At 54.9% G+C, this 24,966-nt stretch overlaps 1 protein-coding gene across 9 annotated transcripts in view; it reads right to left on the reverse strand.

Annotated features, from left to right (window-relative positions):
- TTC7B (tetratricopeptide repeat domain 7B) overlaps window positions 1-24,966 on the reverse strand; it is a 267,251-nt gene that overhangs the window by 210,827 nt on the left and 31,458 nt on the right. For all 9 annotated transcript variants that reach the window (XR_008199968.1, XM_052646213.1, XM_052646211.1 and 6 more), the window contains exon 3: window positions 22,446-22,614. Coding sequence is in view for 8 of the 9 variants with exons in the window: in XM_052646213.1 (XP_052502173.1) it covers window positions 22,446-22,614 (169 nt within the window). In the remaining variant the exon portion in view is untranslated. The remainder of the gene's footprint in view (window positions 1-22,445; window positions 22,615-24,966) is intronic.

A 24,966-nucleotide genomic window follows, 5' to 3' on the forward strand; every position in this document is an offset into this window, starting at 1 on the left:
TATAAGTAGGTATTTTTCAGGAATTCTCTTGCTTTTTCTATGATCTAATGCTGGCAATTTGATCTCTGGTTCCTCCACCTCGTCTAAATCCAGCTAGTGTATCTGGAAGTTTTTGGTTCATGTACTTTTGAACCCTACTTTGAATGATTTTGAGCATTACCTTGCTAGCAATGTGAAATGAGTGCAATTGTGCAGTAGTCTGAACATTCGTTAGCACTGCACTCCTTTGGGATTTGAATGAAAATTGGTCTTTTCCAGGCCAGTGACCACTGCTCAGTTTCCCAAATTTGCTGGCATACTGAGTGCAGCACTTTAACAGCATCATATGGCAAACTGGACTCTGTCCTTTGTTTCCTTCCACACAAGGTTTCATCACCTCTGAAAAGGAGCTCCAATTTTTCTCCTCAAGTGCTGTACATCCCCGAAAGTTTGGCTGAGGAAGTGGACAGCTACACATCTCATTGCCAAAAAGAAAAAAAGAAAAAAAAACCTCTGATCACTGAGGGGTTAATTCTTTCAGGACTGTCTGAATTTGAGATCCCTTAGCTACAAGCCTGATCTGGGCATGCAAGACTGCAGAGTTCCCACAATAACACAGGTTCATTATCAAGGCCTTACTCAGCATCCAGCAGTTTGCCTGGGCTTGACACACACCACTTAGTCCTCCAGGCCACTCTTGCATGGAAGGCGTTAGTAACACTTTACAGATAAGGTTGAACCTAGAGTCCCACACTGAGTAAACGATAAAGCCAAGTTTCAGCCCCTGGTCTATCTGACTACAAACCTCTGTTCATGACATCCTGTCTCACTGAGCTGCTGACAGCATATTCCGTGTCTGATAAGAGCGGTGACATTAAAAATGAGTTTCAAGTTGCAAAGGCATAGAAGCTGAAGCACAGGGCAGGGCCTCCTCTCCCACCAGGAGCTGAGTCCCTCTCACCTAGAGGGGGAAGAGAGCAAGAGGATGAGATGGTGGATAGCATCGCCAGTGCAACGGACATGAGCTTGGGCAAACTCCGGGGGACGGTGAGGGCCAGGGAAGCCTGGCGTGCTGCAGTCCGTGGGCTCACAAAGAGTCGGACGTGACTCGGCAACTGGACAACAACGAGGCGAGTCCCTGGATCGCTGGGCCTCCCAGGCCTCATCTGTGCCACGAGGGCGGAGTTACTAGAACACCATCTTGAGCCGATGACTCTGCAGGACTAACAGCCAAAACAAGCTTTTTTTTTTTTTTCCAATTGATTAACATGAGCAGGGAATTAATTTGCGAAGTGAAGCAACACAATAAAAGGCTAGAAAATATAACTATGGGCACTGTGTCCAACAGCATTAGGCACCGCTTCCTCGTGTATCGTAACCGCATCTGAAGCCAGGCTGGAGCCAGGTACACCCCGGGGCCTTGCTGCAACCTGACCCACAGGGGAGTTCCGGGGAAACCTCACTACAGTGGCATGTCTCTGTGGCAAGGACTTCAGAGGCAGCAGGACAATTTGAAGGGATCTCAATTTCCAAGGTCGAGAAGTAACTCAGGAAAAGAGATTCGAGGTTCTCAAAGCAAGTCCTGGCCCCAGGTTGCTGGCCGTGCATTCTCACCTGTAGAGCAACTGGGTTCCCACAGGTTGTTCAGCTCAGCACAAGGCAAGACAGGCTCCAGGAGTAGAGGCTTCCTGCCCGGTTTCCACACAGTGCAGCCCGCGGGGCCACTAAGAGCCAGACACAATTTAGTGGCTGAGCACGGCGCAGCACGGCGCAGCACGCGCGCTTAGCCGCTCGCTCGGGGCTGGGTCTTTGCGCCCCACGGGCTGTAGCCCCCCGGGCTCCTCTGTCCACGGGATTTCCCAGGCAAGAATACTGGAGTGGACTGCCGTGCCCCCCTCCCTGGGATCTTCCCCACCCAGGGACTGAGCTCGTGTCTGTCTCCTGCACAGGCAGGTGGGTTGATCATCAGGGCCACCACTGCGGCACGCGTCAGTACTTCATCCCTTTTTTTCAAACAGAGGGGAAATTCACGTGACAAGAAATGAGCCATTTCAAAGTGAAGAATTTAGCGACATTTATTACAGTCATGATACTGTGCAACTTCCGCTCTATCTAGCTCCAAATGCTTCAGTCTTTATGGCTGACTAATACTCCACTGTGTGGAGATAACACATTTTATTTACCCGTTCATCAGCTGACCGACACTTGGGTTCTTCACACTTTTTGGATCTTATGAATATCCATGCACTGGCTGTTGTATGGACATATGTTTTCATGTCTCCTGGATATACACCTTAAATAGAACTGGGAGGTCAAGGGGTAATCCTATGTTTCCTTGTAACATTTCTAATCTTTGTGCCAACAATACCAACCATGACCTGCAACCCACACGCTGGGCAAACAATAAGTGAAAATACACAAACATGAAAAACACATGAAAATATATAACTGGATATAATTCAAACCCTTGCTTCTCCATTTTCTAGCTCTGTGACTTTGAGCAACTTCCTCAATATCTTGGGGCCTCTGTTTCCTCAACAAGCAGATGAAAATAAAAGCATTTGCTCTAATTGATTATTAGGAGGTTAGTCCAGTCTGGGCTACTATTGATAAAAAGTAATTATTATTATCAACTAAGAACCTTTCCTGGGGAGAACAGCAATCCTCCTCAACTTTCTGAGGAGTGTCTGTAAATATAGAAAAGCAACGAGAAGACAAAGCCGCCAACTGCATCCCTAGCACGTGGAATCAAGCACAGCTAACAGACCCTCGATCTTGCTAACGCACGTGTGGACGTGCTCAGCTGCTCAGACACGCCCAACCCTCTGCAGCCCCGTGGACTGTCGCCCGCCAGGCTCCTCTGCCCATGGGATTTCCCAGGCAAGAATACTGGAGTGGCTTGCCATTTCCTCCTCCATTGTTAATACATGATGCAACGTAAACCTTTGGTGTTGGTTCCAGTTTCCTTCCTAAGAGTGGACTCGTCCTCCTCCGGGGATCCCTACAGCACAAAGTGTAGCCCTAACGACAGCAAGGAACCCGAGTGGCCAGTGAACTGCTGAGCCTTCCCTTTCTCCATCCCACAGGTTCTCTGAAGGCACCACAGCTGGGCTTCATAGAGCCAGACCCAGTCCTCTCCCTTGAGAAGCCCCATCACTAGGATGGAGAAAAGAGACATTTCCACCACAAGGTAAAAAGTACAGTGACTGAGCTAGATATGGTATCAGAAGAATTAAGTACCAGTACCTCAGCGAACCTTCAACTAAGCCCCAAACTTTTTCTGGGCTCTTTAAGTCTGTTTGTTCCCCAAATAAGAACCAATGAGGAGTCAGTCAACACAACCAACATGAAATATGAATATGGGTCAGCAGCAATAAAAGGGCTCTTACTCTTCTTACACCATCTAAATATAAACAGGAAGCTTTGACTTGCAACCTGATATGTGTGGCATCCAGCCTCCCAGGACTCGCAGAATCGTTAATTCTAGGTGGGAGGAGGCCCGAGGGAGCACGGCGGGATAAACAGCTCCCGACAGCTCACAGGGCAGGTCCGCAGCAGGACACGGCCTCACGGCTCCCCCGTTCTCACACCAGCGCTCCCACATTTTCTGGAGCTTGCACATGGACAAACCATTCTGCAAGGACCCCCAGGACCCCACGTTGCCACCACTTCCCTCCTCTCTTGGATAGTTTTCTACTGAACTGTTTTTTCACTGCCCCTGAAGAGATCTCAAGACTTCAAAAAAAATCAGCAGCAGCTTCTGAAGGGGAAAAACTGAACCCCTATCTTCTCTCCACCCCTATCTTCTCTCTCCTTACTCTGCAGGCTCAGAGTGTGTGTGTGTTCAGTCGCGTTGACTCTTTGCGACCCCAAGGACTGTAGCCCTCCAGGCTCCTCTGTCCATGGGATTCTCCAGGCAAGAATACTGGAGCTGGTTGCCATGCCTTCTTCCAGAGGATCTTCCCAACCCAGGGAACCAACCTGAGTCTCCTGTCTCCTGCATTGGGAGGCGGCACGGGCTCAGAGGGTGCATTATCTGCCCCAGGTCACACAGCACTGGCTGTGAGCTTGCCTCCAGGGCGAGTTCACAGGCGCGGGGACCGGCCTCACGGTGCAGAACGCTCCTGCCAGGCAGGAAGGGCCTCCCTCCAGTGGGACAGGCCGGGCTCTGGGGGCAGGACGCCTAGAAGGCCCCAGTCACCAGCGCACCCCCCACCCCTACAGATGGGGATCGGGTTCTGCCACCTGCAGACGCGGTTCACCTACGGGGAAAGACTAAGACCATCCTCCGTGCTTGTCCGTATCACCAGGGGCTTCCAGTCCTGAAGAGCTGGGGTCTGCCCCTCCTGCTAACCCTCCCCGCCCAGAACGCACTCCCGCAACTCCGCGCTCTTTCCCAGGCGTGCCTGCACCCGTTTAACGTCCCGAGCCCCCTGCGGGGCTCCCTGTGAACGCGGGACCGCAGAGGGCGGCGGAGGACGGACCCCGAGACCGGCAAGGGCGGCCGAGACCCCGGGGAATCGCCCACACGGGGCACGATCCCGGGGAGCCGCCCCGGCGCCCGCAGGAAGCCCGCCGACCCCGAGACGGTAGACGCGGCGGGCGAGCGCGCGCAGGACCCAGAACTCCGCGCGCGGCGGCGGCGCGCATGCGCGGGCCTCGGCGGCCGGCCCCGCGCGCCCTGGCGGCGGCGGGGGGGACGGCCCGGCGCCCCGGCGCGAGGCGCCCGCGCATGCGCGCGACCCGGCGCACGCGGCTCCGCGCCCCCTGGCGGCGGCGGGGGGACCGGCCGGCGCCCCGGCGCGAGGCGCCCGCGCATGCGCGCGACCCGGCGCACGCGGCTCCGCGCCCCCTGGCGGCGGCGGGGGGACCGGCCGGCGCCGGGTGAGGGGCCCGCCTCGCGCCGCGACGGCGCCTCAGGCGCCCGCTGCCGAGCCTGGCGTGCGTCCCGGGGCCCTCACGTGGCCACGGCACCCAAGAAAGCTGCTGTTCGGTCAGAAGCCCGAGCGTCGGCCCCGCTGTTCTCCAGGTCGCCCTGCAACGTCCGACCAGGCCTGGGGGCCGCTCCCGGCGCCCCGGGGCAGGCGCCCTCGCTCGGGGCGGCGTCTCTGCTCCCGGGCGGCCTGCACAAACGATGTACCGGCCGGTCCCCAAGGCAAGCGCCTGACGGCAAGCGGGGGAAGAACCGGGGCTGAAGCAGAGGGTGCGCCTTGTAGTCCTCTAACTGGGGCGGCACCGCGTCAGGTGTAAGGGCTTTGGGGGCAGGGGCGTGGAGGGTGTCTGGGGGGGTTAAGAATGCTGTGCGTGCGGGCTCAGTCATCTCTGACTCTCTGCGACCTCACGGACTGTAGCCCACCAGGCTCCTCTGTCCGTGGGATTCTCCAGGCAAGAATCCTGGAGTGGGTTGCCATTTCCTCCTCCAGGGATCTTCCTCACCCAGGGATCGAACCCACAGCCCCTGCATTCTTTACCACTGAAGCCGCCTGGGAGGCCCCTAAACGTGCTGTAATTACTAATACCTGACTACTGTTACTCCAGAACCTGGCTCATAGTAGGAGCTGAGCAAACCCGCGCTCCTCTCCCTGTCTTGCAAGGTTGCACCGTGCCCTGCAGGGCAGACACAGGTCTCTGGCTCATGGGTCAAGGAACTCGGCAGGGGGGCCCAGCCAGTGTCCAGCGCAGCTTCCTCTGCTGCGCTCGTCCCAGGGGGATGGGGCGGGGAGCCGGCAGAGCCAGCTCTGACACCCTCCTCTCCGCAGTACAGTCTGTGCTCTGCTCCCGCCCCCAGAGAGCTCTGAGCTTTCCAAATATGGATGCTTTTTTTATTCCCAAAGCATCAGGAACATTTGGGGGAAGAAAATGAACACCAGACACGGCCTGGAAATAATGGAAGCCAAGGGATGCGCTGTGGCGGCATGAGCGCTCTTCTGGGAGTCAGGAGTCCGGGTTTTAAAATCCTAAATGGAAGCCTGGACCACGTGATCTTTTAGAACCTGGCTAGCATCAAGGGGATCCTAGAAATAAGGACCCAAATCCCAAGAATGAAAAATACAGCAACTGGCATGCACTGCAGGGGAGAAGCGGAGAAGGCAGTGGCACCCCACTCCAGTGCTCTTGCCTGGAAACTCCCATGGACAGAGGAGCCTGGTGGGCTACAGTCCATGGGGTTGCTAAGAGTCGGACTTGACTGAGCGACTTCACTTTCACTTTTCACTTTCACGCATTGGAGAAGGAAATGGCAACCCACCCCAGTGTTCTTGCCTGGAGAATCCCGGGGACGGTGGAGGCCAATGGGCTGCCGTCTGTGGGGTCACACAGAGTCGGACACGACTGAAGCAACTTAGCAGCAGCAGTAGCAGCAGGGGAGAAGACTGCATTAAGGAGGCCCAAAGAGTCCCTGGGTTCCAAAAAACATGAGCTCTGGGAGATGGGGTCTTCAGAGCCCAACAAACTGAAAGACAGGTTATAAACTGAGATGATTCCACCTGAAGGTGAGCATGGGCAGAAGAGGAGTTAGAGACGAGATTATTTGTCTTATAGTAGGCCCAGACCAAAATCTATTTTCTTTTAAAATGGAGAGCATTTCAGGACACACTAAAAACATTGCACTTCTGCTTAAGAAGTTGTTATGTAGGTGGCGTCTGGGCTTCCCTGGTGGCTCAGAGGGTAAAGCGTCTGCCCACAATGCGGGAGACCTGGGTTCGATTCCTGGGAGGATCCCCTGGAAGAAGGAAATGGCGGCCCACTCCAGTATTCTTGCCTGGAGAATCCCATGGACAGAGGAGCCTGGCGGGCTACAGTCCATGGGGTCACAAAGAGTCGGACACGACTGAGCGACTACCACAGGTGGCGTTTATCTATATTAGATAGATAGCGTGGTCCTGGATGCCAGGGGAAATGTGTGGAGAGCCATCCCAGCACACGTACTCCTGTGTGGCAAGCACGTACCCTGGTTCACATGCTGGAATCTGCAGCCAGCAGCCTAGACCTGGCCCGGCCCAGAGCCCACCCCAGAGCAGGCACTCTCATATTTGCTGGTTGAGTGAGTTCATTAGTCAAGCAGTCATAGTCTGAGAGAGGCACGTGACAGATGTGCAATAATTAAACAGAAACAGAATGCCAAGCTGGATGGCGCTCGCTAGAAACAGAGGTGGAATCAGAGGAAGGAGAGGGCTCGAGTGGATGACGGCGCTGGAGAGGTTGTCAGCGAGGCAGACTCCAGGCTGGAGGCGGAAGCCAAGCGGAGGTGGGAATGAGCCCGGCAGAGGTGAGGCAGGCGGGCGGGCAGCCGGCAGCCAGGGGAGCAGGGTGTGGCTGGGACAGAGCGGGAAAATGCACGCCCGGCCTAGACTCGGCCTGGTCAGCAGAGCTCATCCAGAGCTGCAGCTTCAACAGGAAGGAAAAGGGAATAATGCGGGAGGTGGGGAGTGCTGTCCACTCCCGATGCCCGCCACATGGGTTTCTCTGTGGTACATTCAACCTCAGACTGCGTACAGCCTTCATCACGTTTTAACTTCGACCTACTTAAGGATTCAATCTGCGACAGATGTACAAATGCTCACGTGCTTTAGGTCAAACCCAGGGAAAAGCTGTCTGTCACCTGCGCCCCTTCCCCCTCTGTGAGCCGAGCCCTGGCAGGCACTCTGCCTGTAGGCTCAGCTCCCGTGTTACATGTCGGGCCGCCTGCCTGCCTCACTTGGTGGCCCCCTGAAGGAGATTCAGCCACCCCTGGGTTGTAAGCAGATGTACACAGTCTGTCCCCAGACCCTGACCAACAAACCAGAAGCCTGGAGCCCCTCCTGCTGGGAGCTGGAGCCCCTCCTGCTGGGAGCAGGAGCCCCTCCTGCTGGGAGCGGCAGCCCCAGAATGAGGATGGGTCCCTGCACAGCACCCCCTTGTGGTCACAGAGGCAGCACGTGCTCACCTGCACCCCCGTATCTTCACCCCACCCTCCTAGGAAGACTGGGGGCTCCTCTGTGATCCTCACCTGGTTGAACAGCAGCATTACCTGCCCAGAGAGCTAAGCCAAAAATCTCACAGTCCCCTCGATTCCTTCCTCAACCACCCAGCATACATACCATCTCCATGGCCTACTGCAATTCAGGTTTTTGCACTGTCAGTTAGGACAAAGGAGTCAACTCTAGTTCTTTCAAATAAAGGAGATTTAATGTATGGAACTGTCTGCCTAAGTGATGAAACGGATAAGAAGCCAGACAGGATGGCATGGCATCCCCAAATTCTGCAACAACAGAAAGGCACGGACATCCCAGGGTGGAAAAGAATCGCGGGAGGAGGTGGAGTTATGGCGTGGAGAAGCTGGGCTGCTGGGTGGGACCCAGGAGGAACCGCAGAGGAAGGGTCTGGCTGGCTGCAGTGGAAACAACTGAAGAGAGACGGTTGCTGTCAAAGGTGCTGCCTGACGCGGCTCCTCCTTCCTCTTGCCTTCTAATTTCCTGCCAGTGTTTTCTGCTGGTGGAGTCCAGACATCTGGAAACAGCCTCCAGAAGTCAAGCCCCCTGAGATGCAGAACCCAAAGCCAGCTCACCTCTCCAACCATTCTCCTTCCTCATAATCTTTAATTCCTTCTAATCTGTTTTCCACTATGTGCCAGAAAAATCTTTCTTGCTCATGAACTTAATTAAGTCATTCCTCCTGCTCACAACCTGGCAGTGGCTGACAGCCTCCTAGCAGGAAAAACTAGGACCCATCCACCAGGGTGACTTTGCTAATCAATTGCAAATATAGGTAGTCCTGCTTCCCACAGCTGCCACATGTACTGAGTTCACTTTGTAACACGGGTGAGCAGCTACTCACGGTGTTATGATTCTTCTCCTATAACATTTTATGGCGGAGTTGAGCTGATTAACAATGCTGTGGTAGTCTCAGGTGGCGAGCAGAGGGACTCAGCCATACAGACACATGTCCATTCTCCTCAGACTCCTCTCCTGCCCAGGCTGCCATGTGACACTGAGCAGAGTCCCCTGCGCTCTGCAGCAGGACCTTGTTGGTTGTCCACTTAGATACAGCACTGTGCACACGTCCATCCCCAACTCCCTAACTAGCCCACCCCCCAGTCTCCCCCAGAAACCACAAGTTTGTTCTCTAAGTCTGTGAGTCTGTTTCTCTTTTGTAAATAAGTTCATTTGTATGATATCTTTCTATATTATCCATATAAGGGATGTCATACAATATCCCTCCTTCTCTGTCTGACTTACTTCACTCAGTATGATGACATCTAAGCCCATCCAGGTTACTCAAGATATTATTGTAGAAGAAAATAGAGACTGTTCCACAGGCATCCACCCTGAGAATGATAACTGGCTGAAGAGCATCCTTTTCTGACCAGGATTGTTTGCCGTGATCAGAAGCTCAGGGCTCCAATGAAAAGATGCCATGAAGAAGCAAATGAAGAACAAGGAAAGGCTATTAAAGCCTGTTAAGCAATAGAGGATCAAGAGATTGAATCAGTAATCAAAAAACATCCTACGAAGAAAAGCCTGGGCTCAAGCGGCTTGCTGGGGAATTCTACCAACTGTTTAAAGTAGAATCAACACCAGTGCTTCACAAACTCTCCCAAAAAGTAGAAAAGGAGGTAACACTCCCCAGCTTACTCTGTGGCACCAGTATTATCTTCACACCCAAACCAGACAGACATCCCAAGAAGACTACACCATTATGAATACAGATTAAAACTCCTCCACAAGATGTTAGTGCACCAAATCCAGCAACATATAAAAAGGGTCACATATTACGACCCAGTGGGACTTTTTCCAGGATCCGCGGTTGGCTTTAACATACAAAAATCAATCAGTATAATCCAGCCTGACAGAGGAATGGCTGCCCTGATGGTTCATCAGTAAAGATCAGCCTGCAATGCAGGAGACACAGGTTCGATCTCTGGGTCCAGAAGATCCCCTGGAGGAGAAAAATGGCAACCCACTCCAGTATTGGTGCCTGAAAAGTCCCGTGGACAGAGGAGTCTGGTGGGCTGTAGATCAGAGTCGGACATGACTGAGCGAGCACAGAGCACAACAAGAGAATCAGGCACAAGAGATGACACAGTGATTTCAGTAGAAAAAGCACCTGACAGAGTCCAACACCCCTTTACAATAAGGACACTCCACGAACTGGAGATAGTTCCTCAACCTGATAAAGACCATTTATGAAAAACCCACAGCTAACACAGTACTTCTTGTGAAGACTGAAAGCTTTCACCCTATGTCAAAAACCTCTGCTCTGGTTACTTCTATTCAACACTGTACTAGAGGTTCCAGCTAATGCAGTTTGGCAAGAAGAAACAAATAAAAGGCATTCAGATTGGAAAGCAAGAAGTAAAAATACCCTATTTACAGATGACATGTGTATGGAAAAGCCTAAAGAAGCCCTAAGAATTATGAGCTAATAAATGAGTACAGCAGGTTGTAGACTAAAAGGTCACTATGCAAGAGCCGGCTGTGTGTTCTGCACACTAGCAATGACCATTCTGAAACTTAAAACAGAGGAAACAATGCCACTTATGATAGCACCCAAAAGAATAAGACTTGGGAATAAATATTAAAAAAGGAATAAGGCTTGTACACCCAAAACTAAAAAACATTTTTGAAAGAAATTAGAGATGACATTCCATGTTCATGGATTGGAAGACCTAATATTGTTAAGATGGCAATATTCCTCAAATCGATCTACAGACTCAACATAATCCTTATCAAATTCAACATGATCTTTATCAAATTCCCAGCAAGCTTTTTTTCCCCACAGTAATTGACTATTTGAGTCTAAAATTTATATGGACATATAAGGGACCCAGAAAAGCCAAAACAATCTTGGGAAGAATAACAAAGTTGGAGGACTCATACTTCCCAATCTTAAAACTTACTACAGAGCTACATAATAAACACAGGGTAGTACTGGCATAAATGTAGACATACAGACCAATGCGATGGGATGGGAATCCAGAAATAAACCTTGACATTTATATGCAATTAATTCAACAAAGACATCAAAACAATTCAATGGGAAAAAAACAGTCTCAACATGGTGCTAGAATAACCAGAAAGAAAAGAATGAAGTCAGGTCCCACCTCACACTATATACAAAAATCAACTCAAAGAAGCACACAGACCTAGATGTAAGAGTTAAAACTATAAAACTCTTTTTAAATTTAAAAAAAAAATTTGTGACAGTGATTAGTCAACAGCTTCTTAGATACAACACCAAAAGCACAAAAGAAAAAAATAGAGAAACTAAAATGAATAAAAACTTAAACTTTTACGTTTCAAAGGGCACCATCAAGAAGGTAAACAGATAACCTACAGAATGGGAGAAAACACCTTAAAACCGTATTGATGTGCAGAGACTGTAGACTGTATAAGAGCTGTTATAGCTCAGTAATAAAACAGATTGCCCGCTTTTAAGACGGACACAGGATCTAAAAAGAGATTTTTCCAAAAAAGATATACAAATGACCAATAAGAACAAGAAAACTATTCAACATCATTAGTTGCTAGGGAAACGAACACCACAATGAGATACCACTCCCCTACACACCAGCACAACTGCAATCAAAAGAGCAGATAAAGTGCTGACCAGGACGTGGAGAAACTAGCACCTTTCAGAGTAATACAGCTCTCTTTGGAAAATAGTTTGAGTTCCTCAAAAAAGTTAAACACAGAGTTATCACATGATCCAGTAATTTCACTCCTAAGTAATACCCAAGAGCAATGAACACATGTATCTACCGCAACTTTGGTGCAGAAACGCTCACAGCAGCGTCACTGACGACGGCGAGAAAGCAGGAGCAGCCTCACGCCCATCAGCTCTGCGCGGGTTAGCGGGTGTGGGCGTGGCCTCTTTATACAACGGAGTCCTATTCGGCCACAGAAAGCAACGAGACACGCTGTATGTGACACGTGAGAGCCCTGGACACACGCCAAGTGAAGGAAGCGAGACGTTCGCCGTTCCGTTTATCTAAAGCGTCTAGAATAGGCAAATCTATAGGGGAAAAGCAGCTTAGTGACTGACTATGCCTGCGGGGCGGGGTGGGGCTGGGGGCTCCCCTGGCGGCTCAGCTGGTAAAGAATCTGCCTGCAGAGCTGGAGACCCTGGTTCGATTCTGGGTCAGGAAGATCCCATGGAGAAGGGCATGGCAACCCAATGCAGTCTTCTCGCCTGGAGAATCCCGTGGGCAGAGAAGCCTGGTGGGCTACAGTCCATGGGGCCACAGAGAGTCGGACAGGGCTGAGCGAGGAGGCACAGCACAGGCCCGGGGGGGGCGGGGGGGCGGCGGGGGGGGCGGGGGGGCGGGGGGGGCGGGGGGGCGGCGGGGGGGGCGGGGGCGGCGGGGGGGGCGGGGGGCGGCGGGGGGGGCGGGGGGGCGGCGGGGGGGGGCGGTGACTAATCAGATAATGGAAGTGACTGTTACTGAGCACTGGTTTCTTCTGGGCTGATGGAAATGCTCTCAAATTGACCGTGGTGATTGTTACACAACTCTGAACCACTGAAGTGCACACTATAAAAGGTTGTACTTTATGGGATGTAAATTATATCTCAATAAAGTTATTTTTCTAGAAAGCTGTAGAGCATATCCGTGATATGAAAATCTGAAGCAACACAGATGCTCCACAGGCAGCTGGTTCAAATATATGCAAAGGCACACATCCACTGTGCAACCTTAAAACCTGGTTTCAAAAATACTTCATGACACGGGAAAATGACTGCCACGCACACACACACATACATACAGTGGAAACACTAGGAAATGGTATATACAGCACAACCCTAACTGTGCGCAGAATATAAGTCTCTATTTCATGGGCCTCCCAGGTTGCACTAGCGGTAAAGAACCTGCCTCTCAACGCAGGAGACCGAAGAGAGGTGGCTTCAATCCCTGGGTCGGGAAGATTTCCTGGAAGGGGGCACCCCACTCCAGTATCCTCGCCTGGAGAAGCCCATGGACAGAGGGGCCTGGCAGGATACAGTCCATGGAGTCGCAGAGTCAGACACGACCGAGTGACTTAGCACAGCACGGCACATAAATCAGACTTATTTAAAGATAGATATAAATATCTGTCTATATATCTTTTTAAAATATATCATTATTAACTAACTCAAGCAGCAGTAAGATGACTGGTTTTATTTTCTGCTTTATAGTTTTCTTAATTTTCCCAATAGCCTATACCTGACATACAAGTGAAGAATAAATGTTCATTTTCAGATCAAAGGTCGGAATGAAAGGTAGCTAGTCCCACACAGTGCAGGTAGAAAGCACATGGGTGCGGCTGTTCTGCAGGACAGTCTGGAAATAACTCCTCTCCTGACCCAGAAACCCCACTTCTAGAAACCTCTCCCAGGGAAACCGTTAGGAATGAGCGCAGCAACCAGGCTGAGAGGGCGTTGGTCACAGCCTCACATGCAGCCAGGAAAAGCTGAAAACAGCCCACATGGCCAAAAATAGAGGCCTTTTCAGTTAAATATATTATAGCTCATCCATAGAGTGAAACGCGGCACCGCTGCTGAGACGCTGCAGAAATGCACCTGCTGTCCCAGAGTGGCAGCAGGTCCCAAAGCAGCACATGATAGGACCTCATTCTATAAAAGACAAAAGGCCACACGGGGTGTGTGTGGAGACGATCTGGAAGGAAACACTCAAACGTCAGCAAAGGCGGCTCTTGGGGGACAGGGTGATGGTTATTTCAAGGTTCTTTTGACTGGTCTGTATTTCTTGTTTTTATACGATGCGCACGTGTCTTGTCGGTGCCAAGAGGAATAATAAAGTGAAAGCCGGGGGAGAGGCAGAAGGTCAGCCTCAAGAGGGAAGCGCCGCCCCGCGACAGGCAGGGCCGAGCGGAGGGCAGAGCCCATCGCGGGATCCCTGGGGTCAGACCTTCTGTTGGCTCTGGTCTACACAGGCCGGCTCTCCCTCGTCGTGTCTCACTCATCCTTCTCAGGGTCCGTGTCAGGTACCGCTGTTTCCATTGTGTAGGTGAGAAAAGTGAGGCTCTGATTAAATTGCTGAAGAACTGCAGAGCAGCATCAAAGGTGAGCAGGTGTCTGACACCAGAGTCCCCTCAGTGACCTCCCTAATCCGCAGAAACAGTCCGGGCTCCAGAGTCCCCGGGCCTGGATTCGAATCCCACCTCACCGCTCCAGCGTTCTCGCCCGGAGAATCCCAGGGACGGGGGAGCCTGGGGGGCTGCCGTCCATGGGGTCGCACAGAGTCGGATGCGACTGAAGCGACTCAGCAGTCACCTCTGAAATGCGAGCTCCCAGCCTTCTCTGCAGAGAAGGGCACCCCCTTCAGCACAGGACTGTTCTCAAGATGCAGCGCCCTCAAGCGGGAGGCCTGCAGACGGCGTGCCTGGCTCCTGGGAGAGTGAAGGTGTGAGTCAGTCGCGTCCCACTCTTCACGACCCCATGGACTGTAGCCCACCAGGCTCCTCTGACATGGGAGTCTCAGGTGAGAACACCGCAGGCTCTGGGAGGGCTCAGTAAGTGCTAATCCAACAGAAACCCCACCTCTCAGGGCCGCAGGAGTCTGAGATGGCTGCAGCTGTGAGAAAGGTCCCGAGATACGGGAATAACGGGCTCCGTGCAGTTCCCACCGCCCGGCTCTGGCTCTAACCCGGAACCCAGCACAGTCCAGTCCTTCTTCCCTCTGAGCCCTCCACCATCCCTGCAGGCTGCCTGTGTGGTCTGGTCCCAAGGCCACCTCCAGCCACAGTGACTGTCACAGAGCAGTCGCCTGCAAAGTATTCAGTCACTGAATCGCGTCTGACTCTGTGCGACGCCGTGGACTGTGGCCCACCAGGCTCCTCTGTCCATGGGACTCTCCAGGCAAGAATACCAGAGGGGATTGCCATGCCATCCTCCAGGGGGTCTTCCCAACCCAGGGATGGAACCCAGGTCTCCCACATTGCACACGGATTATCTACCGTCTGAGCCCCCAGGGGAGCCCGTGACACCTGGCCGCCCCCCCCACCCCCGCCCCCAGCTGTCGCTTCCCCTCTTCCCCTGTAGGGATCGCCTCCAGGAGACAACGCCATAAGGTGCCCGGCTCTTTGATGAGAAAGAGGCTCATCTTCAGAGGGGCCGCTGCTGAGCCACCTGGAGACAGCCCCCTACCAGTGCCCTGCAGGGCCCACCCTCTTCATCACGGCCTTCCTGAGGGTCCTGAGCCGGCTCCAGGGCACGCCACTGGAACAGCGTCGAGGGTGCAAGCGTGACCCAGGCGGGGCCAGCGGGACCCAGTGAGGACCTGGCTGAGACTTCCGAGACTTTGCCCAAGGGGAGCAGAGTCTGGCGCCTGGGAAGGGAAACAGCGGGGGGGGGGGGGGGGGGGAAGACACGCTGGGCGGTGGAGGGAGGGCAGCCCTGGCTTCCAGCCCTGAGGCCCGCTGCCGCCACAGTCAGACTGAGGCGGGTCTTTTACCCTGCAGCTGGGAGGCCCTGCCCTGCGGCTCCCGGCAGAACTTCACAGGAGTCTGAAGCCCAGGTTTACCCTCTGCACGTGTCCGCCGCCGGGCTCTGACTTCTGGGATGTTATAGTTGCCGACTCGGGTTGGCACTCTGTGAGCAAAGCACGCTCGCTCACCGAGTCTGCTGAGGGGCCGGCTGGGCAGACAGAGGGGGTGACACAGACCCCCGGCCTCCAGGCCAGCCCCTCCGCACCGCCTGTCCCAACAGCTGTCCCACTGCTCTTCCCTGGGGGCTCAGACAGTAAGGAATCCGCCTGCAGCGCAGGAGACCCGGATTCAATCCCTGGGTGGGGACGATCCCCTGGAGGAGGGCATGGCAATCCCCTCTGGTATTCCTGCCTGGAGAATCCCATGGACAGAGGAGCCTGGTGGGCTACAGTCCGTGGGGTTGCAAGGAGTCAGACATGACGAAGTGACTTTCCATGTTTAAAGGTTTGTGTTGACGGCCCTGGGCGCGGCCCCTGACAGGCAAGCATCTTTCCCATCTTGACGCTGCGCCACAGGACGGGATGCTCAGGCACAGCGGGCCAGTCTCACGTGAGGAAGGGGTAACATTCCCAAGGGGGTGCTGTTGTTCAGTCACTAAGTTGTGTCTGACTCTTCGCGACCCCATGGGCTCGGGGACGCCAGGCTCCCCTGTCCTTCACCATCTCCCGGAGTTTGCTCAGATTCCTGTCCACTGAGTCGGTGTTGCCATCCAACCATCTCATCCTCTGCCACCTGCTTCTCCTTTCGCCTTCAGTCTTTCCCAGCATCAGGATCTTTTCCGGGGGGCGGGGGGCAGGCTATAATTCTGTTACCACCTCCACAAAGCTGTGCTCGTCACACTGCACTTTTGCAAAGCGAGAGGCCCACAAGGTCTGCAGACTCCAGAAGGCGAGGCCTCCGCCCCGGAGGGGAGGTCTGGTGGGGAGGGACACGCCCTCCTCCCTGGGGCCCAGAGGAGACAGTTTCTCCTCCTCTGCTGTGTCTTATCAGCCAGTGTGTTCAGCACGTCCCTTCTGAAGACAGCTATCTGGGAATGCACTGAATTGTTCTTGGCTCTTAAAGGAAGGCTGGTTGAATCCAACGATCCATCCCCAAGTGAACGGCCCTTTGTGATAAAACCATGAACGTGGGTACAGCTCTAAAGACCTCTAACCTTCCGGGTCAGCCCTGGGCAAGACTGGTGCCGTGAAGCGTGACCTCTGACTTGGCCCCCCCAGCAAGCAGTCCTGTGAGGCGTCTGCTCCCGGCGTCCCAGGCCCCTGGCACCCGCGCCCTCAGATGCCATCAGCAGACTCTCCTCCCTGAGCACCGCTCCAGGCCTCCAGACTCGCTTGCTCTCCCACATCCGGAGCCAGACCCTCAGCCACACAAAGCAGGCACCCTACAGCGCCTCTCCCCTCTTCCCACAGCTGGGTGTTCCCGGAGGCTGCCGAAGAGATCTGTCCATTTGGGTTTAAACTAAGTGCATACGTAAGAACAAAACTAGCTAATCTCTGTTGATCTGCCAGGCACGTGCTAAGTGCTTCACAGGTGTTCACTCATTTCCTACAACCACCCTGTAATGTAGAAACCATTATCACCTCCATTTTATAGATGAAAAAAAGGGGCCCCAGTGAGGTAAAATTTGCACAAGACCCTAAAGCTAGTAAGTGACAAAGCTAGAGATCAAACACGCGTCTTGAAGTCTGCCTCCAAAACCCCAAACTCTGAGCCAGCGGGTCAGAGGAGCAATTCCAAGCCCACGAACAAAGGAGGCCCCACGTAGCTCCCAGCACGGTAACCGCCGCATTCTCCAGCTGGGCACTGGTGGCTCAGCGGTCAAGAATCCGCCTGCCAATGCAGGAGACCCAGGTTCGATCCCTGGGTCGGGAAGATCCCCTGGAGAAGGAAACGGCAACCCACTCCAGTGTTCCGGCTGGAGAATCCCATGGACAGTCCACGGGGTCACGAAGAGTCAGAGTCGGACGCGACTGAGCAACTCAACACCACCACCACCGGGCCACAGCCCTCACACAGCCCGACGAGCCTCCTAGCGAGAGCTAGCTCCCCTCCTTGGCCCTGCCTGCGAGTCGCTGGCCGAGGGAGCCCCTTGCCCTCTCTGGCACCGTCTCCTCCACTGGAAAGCAAGACGTGTGTATGAGAGACGGCTGCGAAGGCCCCGTTTGTATCTGGGGGTCAGTCCTCCACAATCTGAAAAGAGGTTGACCCCGGGTGGCTGCCTCCAGGCTCCCGGTCTCCCGCCGCAGGGGCGCCAGTGCCCAGCCTCGGGTCCCGTGCGCCCCCTCTGTTCACTCGGCACAGGCTCCTCTGTCTGCGCCCTCCTGCAGGTCCTGCGTGGGTCAGAGACGGAGCTCTGGGGGGCACACCCAACGAGGGGCTTGCATGTCCCCGGTCTCTCCTTCCTCCCCAGCGCCTGCTGGCCGTGGCTCTGTGGGAGCTCCTCACCGGCCGACTGACGGGTGTCACTCCTGCTCACCCAGAGCCGTGCAGGGCTGCCACGGGCTGCCGCCCCCTGGGGCCGTCAGTGGCACGGAGGAGGCCGCGCCCTAGAGGAGCGCGGCAGAGCAGCCGCCCGCCAGCCTCGAGCCGGCGCTCCCCCGCAGGGCTGGCGCGGCCCGCGCTCACTGGGGCCAGGGCAACCTGCGCTCCCTCCTGCAGCAGGGCACGAGCCTCGGCTGTGGGCAGAGGCCATCTCGGGAGACAAGCCACTTACCGCCCCCGCCGTCCTAGCTGCAGAAAGTAGCCGATGTCCCGCAGATCTAAGTCCCAAAACAGACGGTGGCCACGCGTTCACCGTTCCCAAGCCCCCCACTTGGGAGATTTCACGTGGTACCTCAACCTGCACTCAGAGCAAGGACCTCTACACTTGATTCACCCACTTCTACCGGAAGCGGAAGACTTCCTGCATGCCTCCTATTCTCATCCTCCGCTTGTCTTCTGAGGTTTAAGGGACAGGAGGAAGGAGCTGGGGGCTGGAGGGGAGCTGAGGTCCACGTGGAGGCTCCCTGACAACGGGAATGAAGTGAACTGGCCAACCTTTGGGGAAGGGCCCGCACCAGGCTCTGTCACTCGTGACGCCGGCAGGCTCTGCACTCCTCTTAACAGGCAGCGGCTGAGTCTGAACGAGCGAGCTGCGCTCACTGTGTCAGCACTGGGCAAAGGAGATGCCTCTGACCATCACAGCTGGGAGCAGAGGCCCAGAATCGCCTAAATTACATGATGGGCATCCTGCCCAGTAGAAATCTGAGCAAAGGAACGTCCATCAGTTTCAATCAATAATTGAGCATCTCAGTGGGTAAAGAATCTGCCTGCAATGCAGGAGACGCGAGTTCGATCCCTGGTTGGGGAAGATTCTCTGGAGAAGGGAATGACTATTCACTCCAGCATTCTTGCCTGGAGAATCCCATGGACAGAGGAGCCTGGTGGGTGGTCTTTGCTACCAGGAGTCCATGGTAGAGAGAGGACATGACTGAGCAAATAACACTTTCACGTCCAACAGCACTATGCGCCAGACACCGTGCTAGGTTCTGAGGATGGCACTCGAGCAAAACATTTCTTCCTCGAGTGGAATTCACAGACTGGCGGGAGGGCCTGGAAACAGTACAGCTGGTTCCAACATGGTGTTCAGGGGACTCTAACCTCCGGTGCTACGATACTGTCAACGTGGTGGACTCTGAATGGGTGAGCACTGGGGGGCCTCGGAGAAGACGGGAATTGTAAGCCTGCAGGCTGGGGCTTGTAGGCAGGAGCCTGGGGCAGGGTGAGCACTGAGGGGGTACCCCAGGGGGGCACCGGGAGAAGGGGTGCGGGTGCAAACCAGGGGTTCTCCAGGGGCCTGCATGCCTTCTGCCTGCGGAAACCTTACTGGCCCGAGCAGACTCCCACCCACACGCCAGTGGAACAGGGTGGCTGAGAACATGGACTCAGGAGCTGAGCACCCCGCAGTCTGCCCCGCTCCCAACACAGCAGAGGAGCAGGGGCCGAGGCTGAGTCCCGGCTGTAGGACCCCAGGCAGCGTATCCAACCTCCCTGGGCCTCAGTGTGCTCATCTGTGAAATGGAAAGAGTCGTGTCCATCCCACAGGTGGTGGTGAGGCTTGGCTGAGACGCCCAAACAAGAGTCACAGCACCTGGCACACAGCAGGCACCAACGTCATTAGTGACCTAACCCCGTTGCGTTTCCTTCGTCTGTGAATTAGGGGTGTGGAGGATTAACTCACCTCTCAGAGGAGGTGCTTGTAACTGCACAATGTGGGTTTCGGACTCCCCACGAGCCAAGGCTAACGTTACCCAGTCAAGGGAAACCGGTCCCAGCCACAGCTGCCCCAGCAGATGTGGACGTTCGGGGACATTCCCAGCTCTGGCTGAGACCCCGGGTCGAGTCAGACCTCAGGGGCCCCTGGAAGAGGGGAGGTGACCTGTGAAAGTGTGCAGCTCAGTCCATGCGGGCAGCAGCCTGCAGGCGGCAGAGGGAGGGGCGTGGGCCGGTGCCCGACCGCCCAAGGGGCCCCTGCCTGGGAGGCCCGCCCGGGCTCACTCTGGTGAAGGAGCGCCTCCCTCCTCCCACGAGCCGGCCGGCGTGTCCCCAGAGTCGTGCTGGGGCCGCCACTGTCACGCACCACCCAGGGCCAGTCTCGAGCTGCGGCCCTCCTTGCCCGCTTGGGTGGCAGCACAGTCTGCCCCACCAGGCTGAGGCAGAGCCCAATTCCGGACCCGAGCTTTCGGCGCTAAAGCACCCTCAGAGCTCCGCCGCCCCCAGCGGGCAAACCAGCAAACCAGCCCCCGGGGAACAAGCCCACAGGCCCCAGGCCAGCCAGGCGACTGGGAACCGCCAGGTGACGCGCGCACACACACACACACACACACACAGATACACACACACACACAGACACACACACAGATACACACAGACACACACACAGACACACAGACACACACAGACACAGACACACACACAGACACACACACACACAGACACACACACACACACAGATACACACAGACACACACACACAGATACACACACACAGACACACACACACACAGACACACACACACAGACACACACACACAGACACACACACAGACACACACACACACAGACACACACACACAGATACAGACAGACACACACACACAGACACACACACACACACACACACAGACACACACACAGACACACACAGACACACACACACACACACACACACACACACACACAGACACACACCCCTCCCACAGCCCAGGGCATGTGAGGTGCTGGGCTAGCCGCAGGCAGAGGAGGGCGGCTGTGTGGCGCAGACCCTCGGAACCACTGAGACGGCCTCGCAGGCCTGTCAGCCCCAGCACCCTGTTGGAGTGACGGCCCACGGGAACGCAGAGATTAACTAGAGGAATCTGAATGTCCTGGAGCAAGATTCCCGGGGAACGGGGTGAATATGCCGCCCGGCCACAGAGCTCTCAAGCGGGCACGCTGCGGTTGGGTCGGCACTGCACCGGGCAACCGAGGCGGACCGCAGCTGCACACAAGTGGCCAGCTCACTGCTGGTCCAGAGGGGTCGGCCGCCTGGGACCCAGGCCTCTGTGTGGCCACGGTTGGCAGGAAGGGGAGAGGCAGCTTCAGAGGGTCTCCTTCTTACTGAGGCCTTCAGAGCGCCACTAAGTGCGCCTCTTCCTCCAGGAAGCCTTCCTGGCCCCACTGGCCCACAGTCATCTTTCCTTTGCAAAGCTGTTACCCAGGCGTGGCTTTTCTTGTTTGCTGTTTTGTTTGGGGCTAACATTTCAATACATCATTTAGTAAGTGCTTTACATATATTATGTGACTTTGTCCTCAGAACTCTATGAAGTGGTTGTGATTATACCCATTTCACAGAGGAGGAAGTGACAACTTAGAAAGGTCAAATAGCGTGCACGTCCTGCCTCCTTGTCCTTTTCCTCCCCACGGGACTGAGCTCCCTCAGATCCGATTATAGTCCTCTGCGGCAAACAGAGCAGCCCTACCCTCTTCTGTGCCCTGAGCTGCTAGGCCCCCAGGTGAACGCCAAGGCTTAATTAACCCAGCATGCTGAGTCACTCAGTCGTGTCCAACTCTTTGTGACCCTATGGACCGTAGCCCCCCAGGCTCCTCTGTCCATGGGATTCTCCAGGCACACACACTGGAGTGGGTTGCCGTGCCCTCCTCCAGGGGATCTTCCTGACCCAGGGATCAAACCTGTGTCTCTTACATCTCCTGCATTGGCAGGTGGGTCACCTGGGATGCCGAGGTGGTCTTAAAATAAAAATGCGGTCAGCCAATAAAAATCAGCCATGTGTCGACTGGCCATCCAGTAAGGGTGCCTGTATATATACTGTGTGCGTGCATGCTGTCACTTCCGTCCTGTCTGACTCTCTGCGACCCCACGGACTGTGGCCCGCCAGGCTCCTCTGTCCATGGGATTCTCCAGGCCAGAACACTGGAGTGGGTTGCCATGCCCTCCTCCAGGGGATCTTCCCAACCAGGGATCGAATCCGGGTCTCCCTCTTGGCAGGTGGATTCTTTACTGCTGAGCTAGTGGGGAAACCCTGTTTATATGCTGTGAATTGAAAGCCGCTCAGTCGTGTCCGACTCTTTGCGACCCCAAGAACCACTCAGTCCATGGAATTCTCCAGGCCAGAAGACTGGAGTGGGCAGCCTTTCCCTTCTCCAGAGGATCTTCCCAACCCAAGGATGGAACCCAGGTCTCCTGCATTGCAGGAGGATTCTTTACCAGCTGAGCCACCAAGAATGGCCCCTGCTTAAGTTGCAGATAAACTATCGGGAAACTTGACTGAAATATATTTCTCCTGCAAAGCCAACTGAGGAGCTGCAGTTCTGGGGAAACACCACGTCGCCGGGCCTAGAAAGGCCCACAGCCTGCGGTGGGGCAACCCCAGCTGCCTCGCCAGGAGCGCCCGGGGATGACGCCCAGGAAGCGAGGCCCGGGCAGCAGAGCCGGGGCTCAGCCCGCGGGAGCGCGCGCGGCCTCACCTTGGGTGGCGTAGGCCTCGGCGGCCATGCGCAGCCGGTAGGGGGGCGCGCCCGCCAGCGGCCAGTCCTCCAGGCCCGCCCGGGCGTAGAGGCCGAGCGCGCCGTCATAGTCCCCTTCCACGTAGTGCAGCTTGGCCAGGACCAGACTGGACTCCTGCAGGAATTCTGACTGGAGGGGAGAGGAGAGAAGAGAAACACTGTCCTCAGATGCGCGCCCGCACTCCCCGCGGGCCTGCGCTCCCCACGCCCGGACGGCCCTGGGAGCTCCCCGGCCGCGCCGCCCACGGGGCCCAGCGACTGCGACTGCGGGGCGGCGGCAAAAGGTGGTCTCTCCGCCCCCCGAACATCACTCCGCCATCATCAGGAACGGAGTGCTGACCCCCGCCGCCACACGGGCCAGCCTCAGAAGCATGGCGCCAAGCACACGCTGCGGGTACTGGCCGGGGCGGTCCGGTCTACCGAGGCTGAAACAGACAAGTGCCGCCCGGGGCTGGGAGGGTGGGGGCAGAGGCGGCGCCTGCCGGCGGTTACAGGCTCATTTCTGGGCTGATGAGAATGTTCCAGAATTGAGGCAATATTTGCACAGCTCTGTGACTCTACTGTGAAAGTGAACTGAAAGTCACTCAGTCGTGTCCCACTCTTTGCGACTCAATGGCCTACACAGTCCATGGAATTCTCCAGGCCAGAATACTGGAGTGGGTAGCCTACCCCTTCTCCAGCGGATCTTCCTGACCCAGGAATTGAACCCAGGTCTCCCGCATTGCGAGCAGATTCTTTACCGGGTGAGCCACCAGGGAAGCCCACGAATACTGGCGTGGGTAGCCTACCCCTTCTCCAGTGGATCTTCCCGACCAGGAATCAAACAAGGGTCTCCTGCATTGCAGGCAGATTCTTTTTAGTGACTCTACTGAAAGCCATTAAATTGCACACTTTATCTTTTTTGCAATAGTAGAAGATGTTTATCAGTTTTCACAATCAATACCCAGGCAAAAAATAAAAGGATCATTACAATTGCAAGCCAGAATGCAAACATGATTAACCTAACAATATAAAATAATTACATACAGTTTGGGGTGTTAAGCAGAGTGATGTGCTAAGTGGAAGTGCACACATGCCCAGGTTTTCATCTGCCCAGCTAGTCTCTGTCTTTTGGTTCGTGCATTTAATCCATTTACATTTAAGGTAATTATTGATATGTATGATCCTATTACCATTTTCTTAATTTTGGGGGGTTTATGTAGGTCTTTTCTTTCTCTGGTGTCTCCTGCTTAGAGAAGTTTCTTTAGCATTTGTTGTAAAGCTGGCTTGGTGGTGCTGAATTCTTATAACTTTTGCTTGTCTCTAAAGCTTCTGATTTCTCCATCAAATCTGAACAAGGATTCTATGGCATGTGAATTATGTTTCAATAAAGCTGCTGTAAAACAAGCTCCCCTCAGGCCTCAGGCTGGGCCAAGGATGGAAGGAATGTGTTATGAACAAAACACAGAAGCACCTGTCTCAACAAAGGTGGCTCCGTGGACATCCTGGTGGGTTGAGCGCACAGCACTGGGGCTGTGCCACTGACTGTAGCCCGAATAACCCGAGGAGGGAGGCTTTCTAAACTCGTGTAAGAACCAGACTTTCTTTCCAGGGACAAGCTTTTCTAGCTGAGCTATTCCAGCTGCTTATGGGGACTGACCAGGTCCCTCCAGAGGGTGCACGTTCGAGCTGTCCTCTGATGGGCTCGTCCTCCTCCCCATCGGAGAGGCTGGCTTCCCCGCCCACACGTGTGCCAGCCTCATCCTGGGCCCTTCCCCAGCCCCACTTATCCCTGGGGAGAGGAGAGGTGACCCAGCCGTCTGTGTAGCACCCTCTCCTAGGCATCCTCCTTGGAACCCCAGCCATACAAGGCTGAAGTTTTCAGCTGACGGACGCACACCGCGAAGCGCCACTATCCCGTAATCTATGGCTGAGATGGGGTGGGCGATACACAGGTCACTGGCCAGAGCGTGGTCAACTTCCAGGCAGTCCTTGAAAGGGCACAGGGGCCGCGCTGGAAAGGACACAGGGCAGACAGAGAATAAGGGAGCAAAGGGGTTTTAAGAGTGGCCCAAGCAAGTGACACCAATGCACGCATCAGAATTATATTTGGAAACAGAAAGAAATCAAAGCAGACTTGAGAAAACAGAAAAAGAGCTATGAAAAAGCATCCACTGCGGGGTTCTCCAGCAGGAGGGGGGACAGCCTGGCTACGGTGGACAGGGTTCTGCCGTGCCCCCTCTCTCTCCCTAGAACTGAGAACTGCAGGCTGGAAAGCAAACTGAAGCGGGAAGGGGAGGGGAATTACTGTCTGCCGGGTCCAGAGCTTCAGCTTGGGGTGATGAAAAGGTTCTGAGGATGGGTGGTGGTGATGAGGATATGAACACACTTAAAACCACTGGCTTCCCTGGTGGCTCAGAGGTTAAAGCATCTGCCTCCAATGCGGGAGACCCGGGTTCGAACTCTGGGTTCGATCCCTGGGTCGGGAAGATTCCCTGGAGAA

The sequence above is a fragment of the Budorcas taxicolor genome, chromosome 10, assembly GCF_023091745.1.
Source record: "Budorcas taxicolor isolate Tak-1 chromosome 10, Takin1.1, whole genome shotgun sequence".
Classification (NCBI taxonomy): domain Eukaryota; kingdom Metazoa; phylum Chordata; class Mammalia; order Artiodactyla; family Bovidae; genus Budorcas; species Budorcas taxicolor.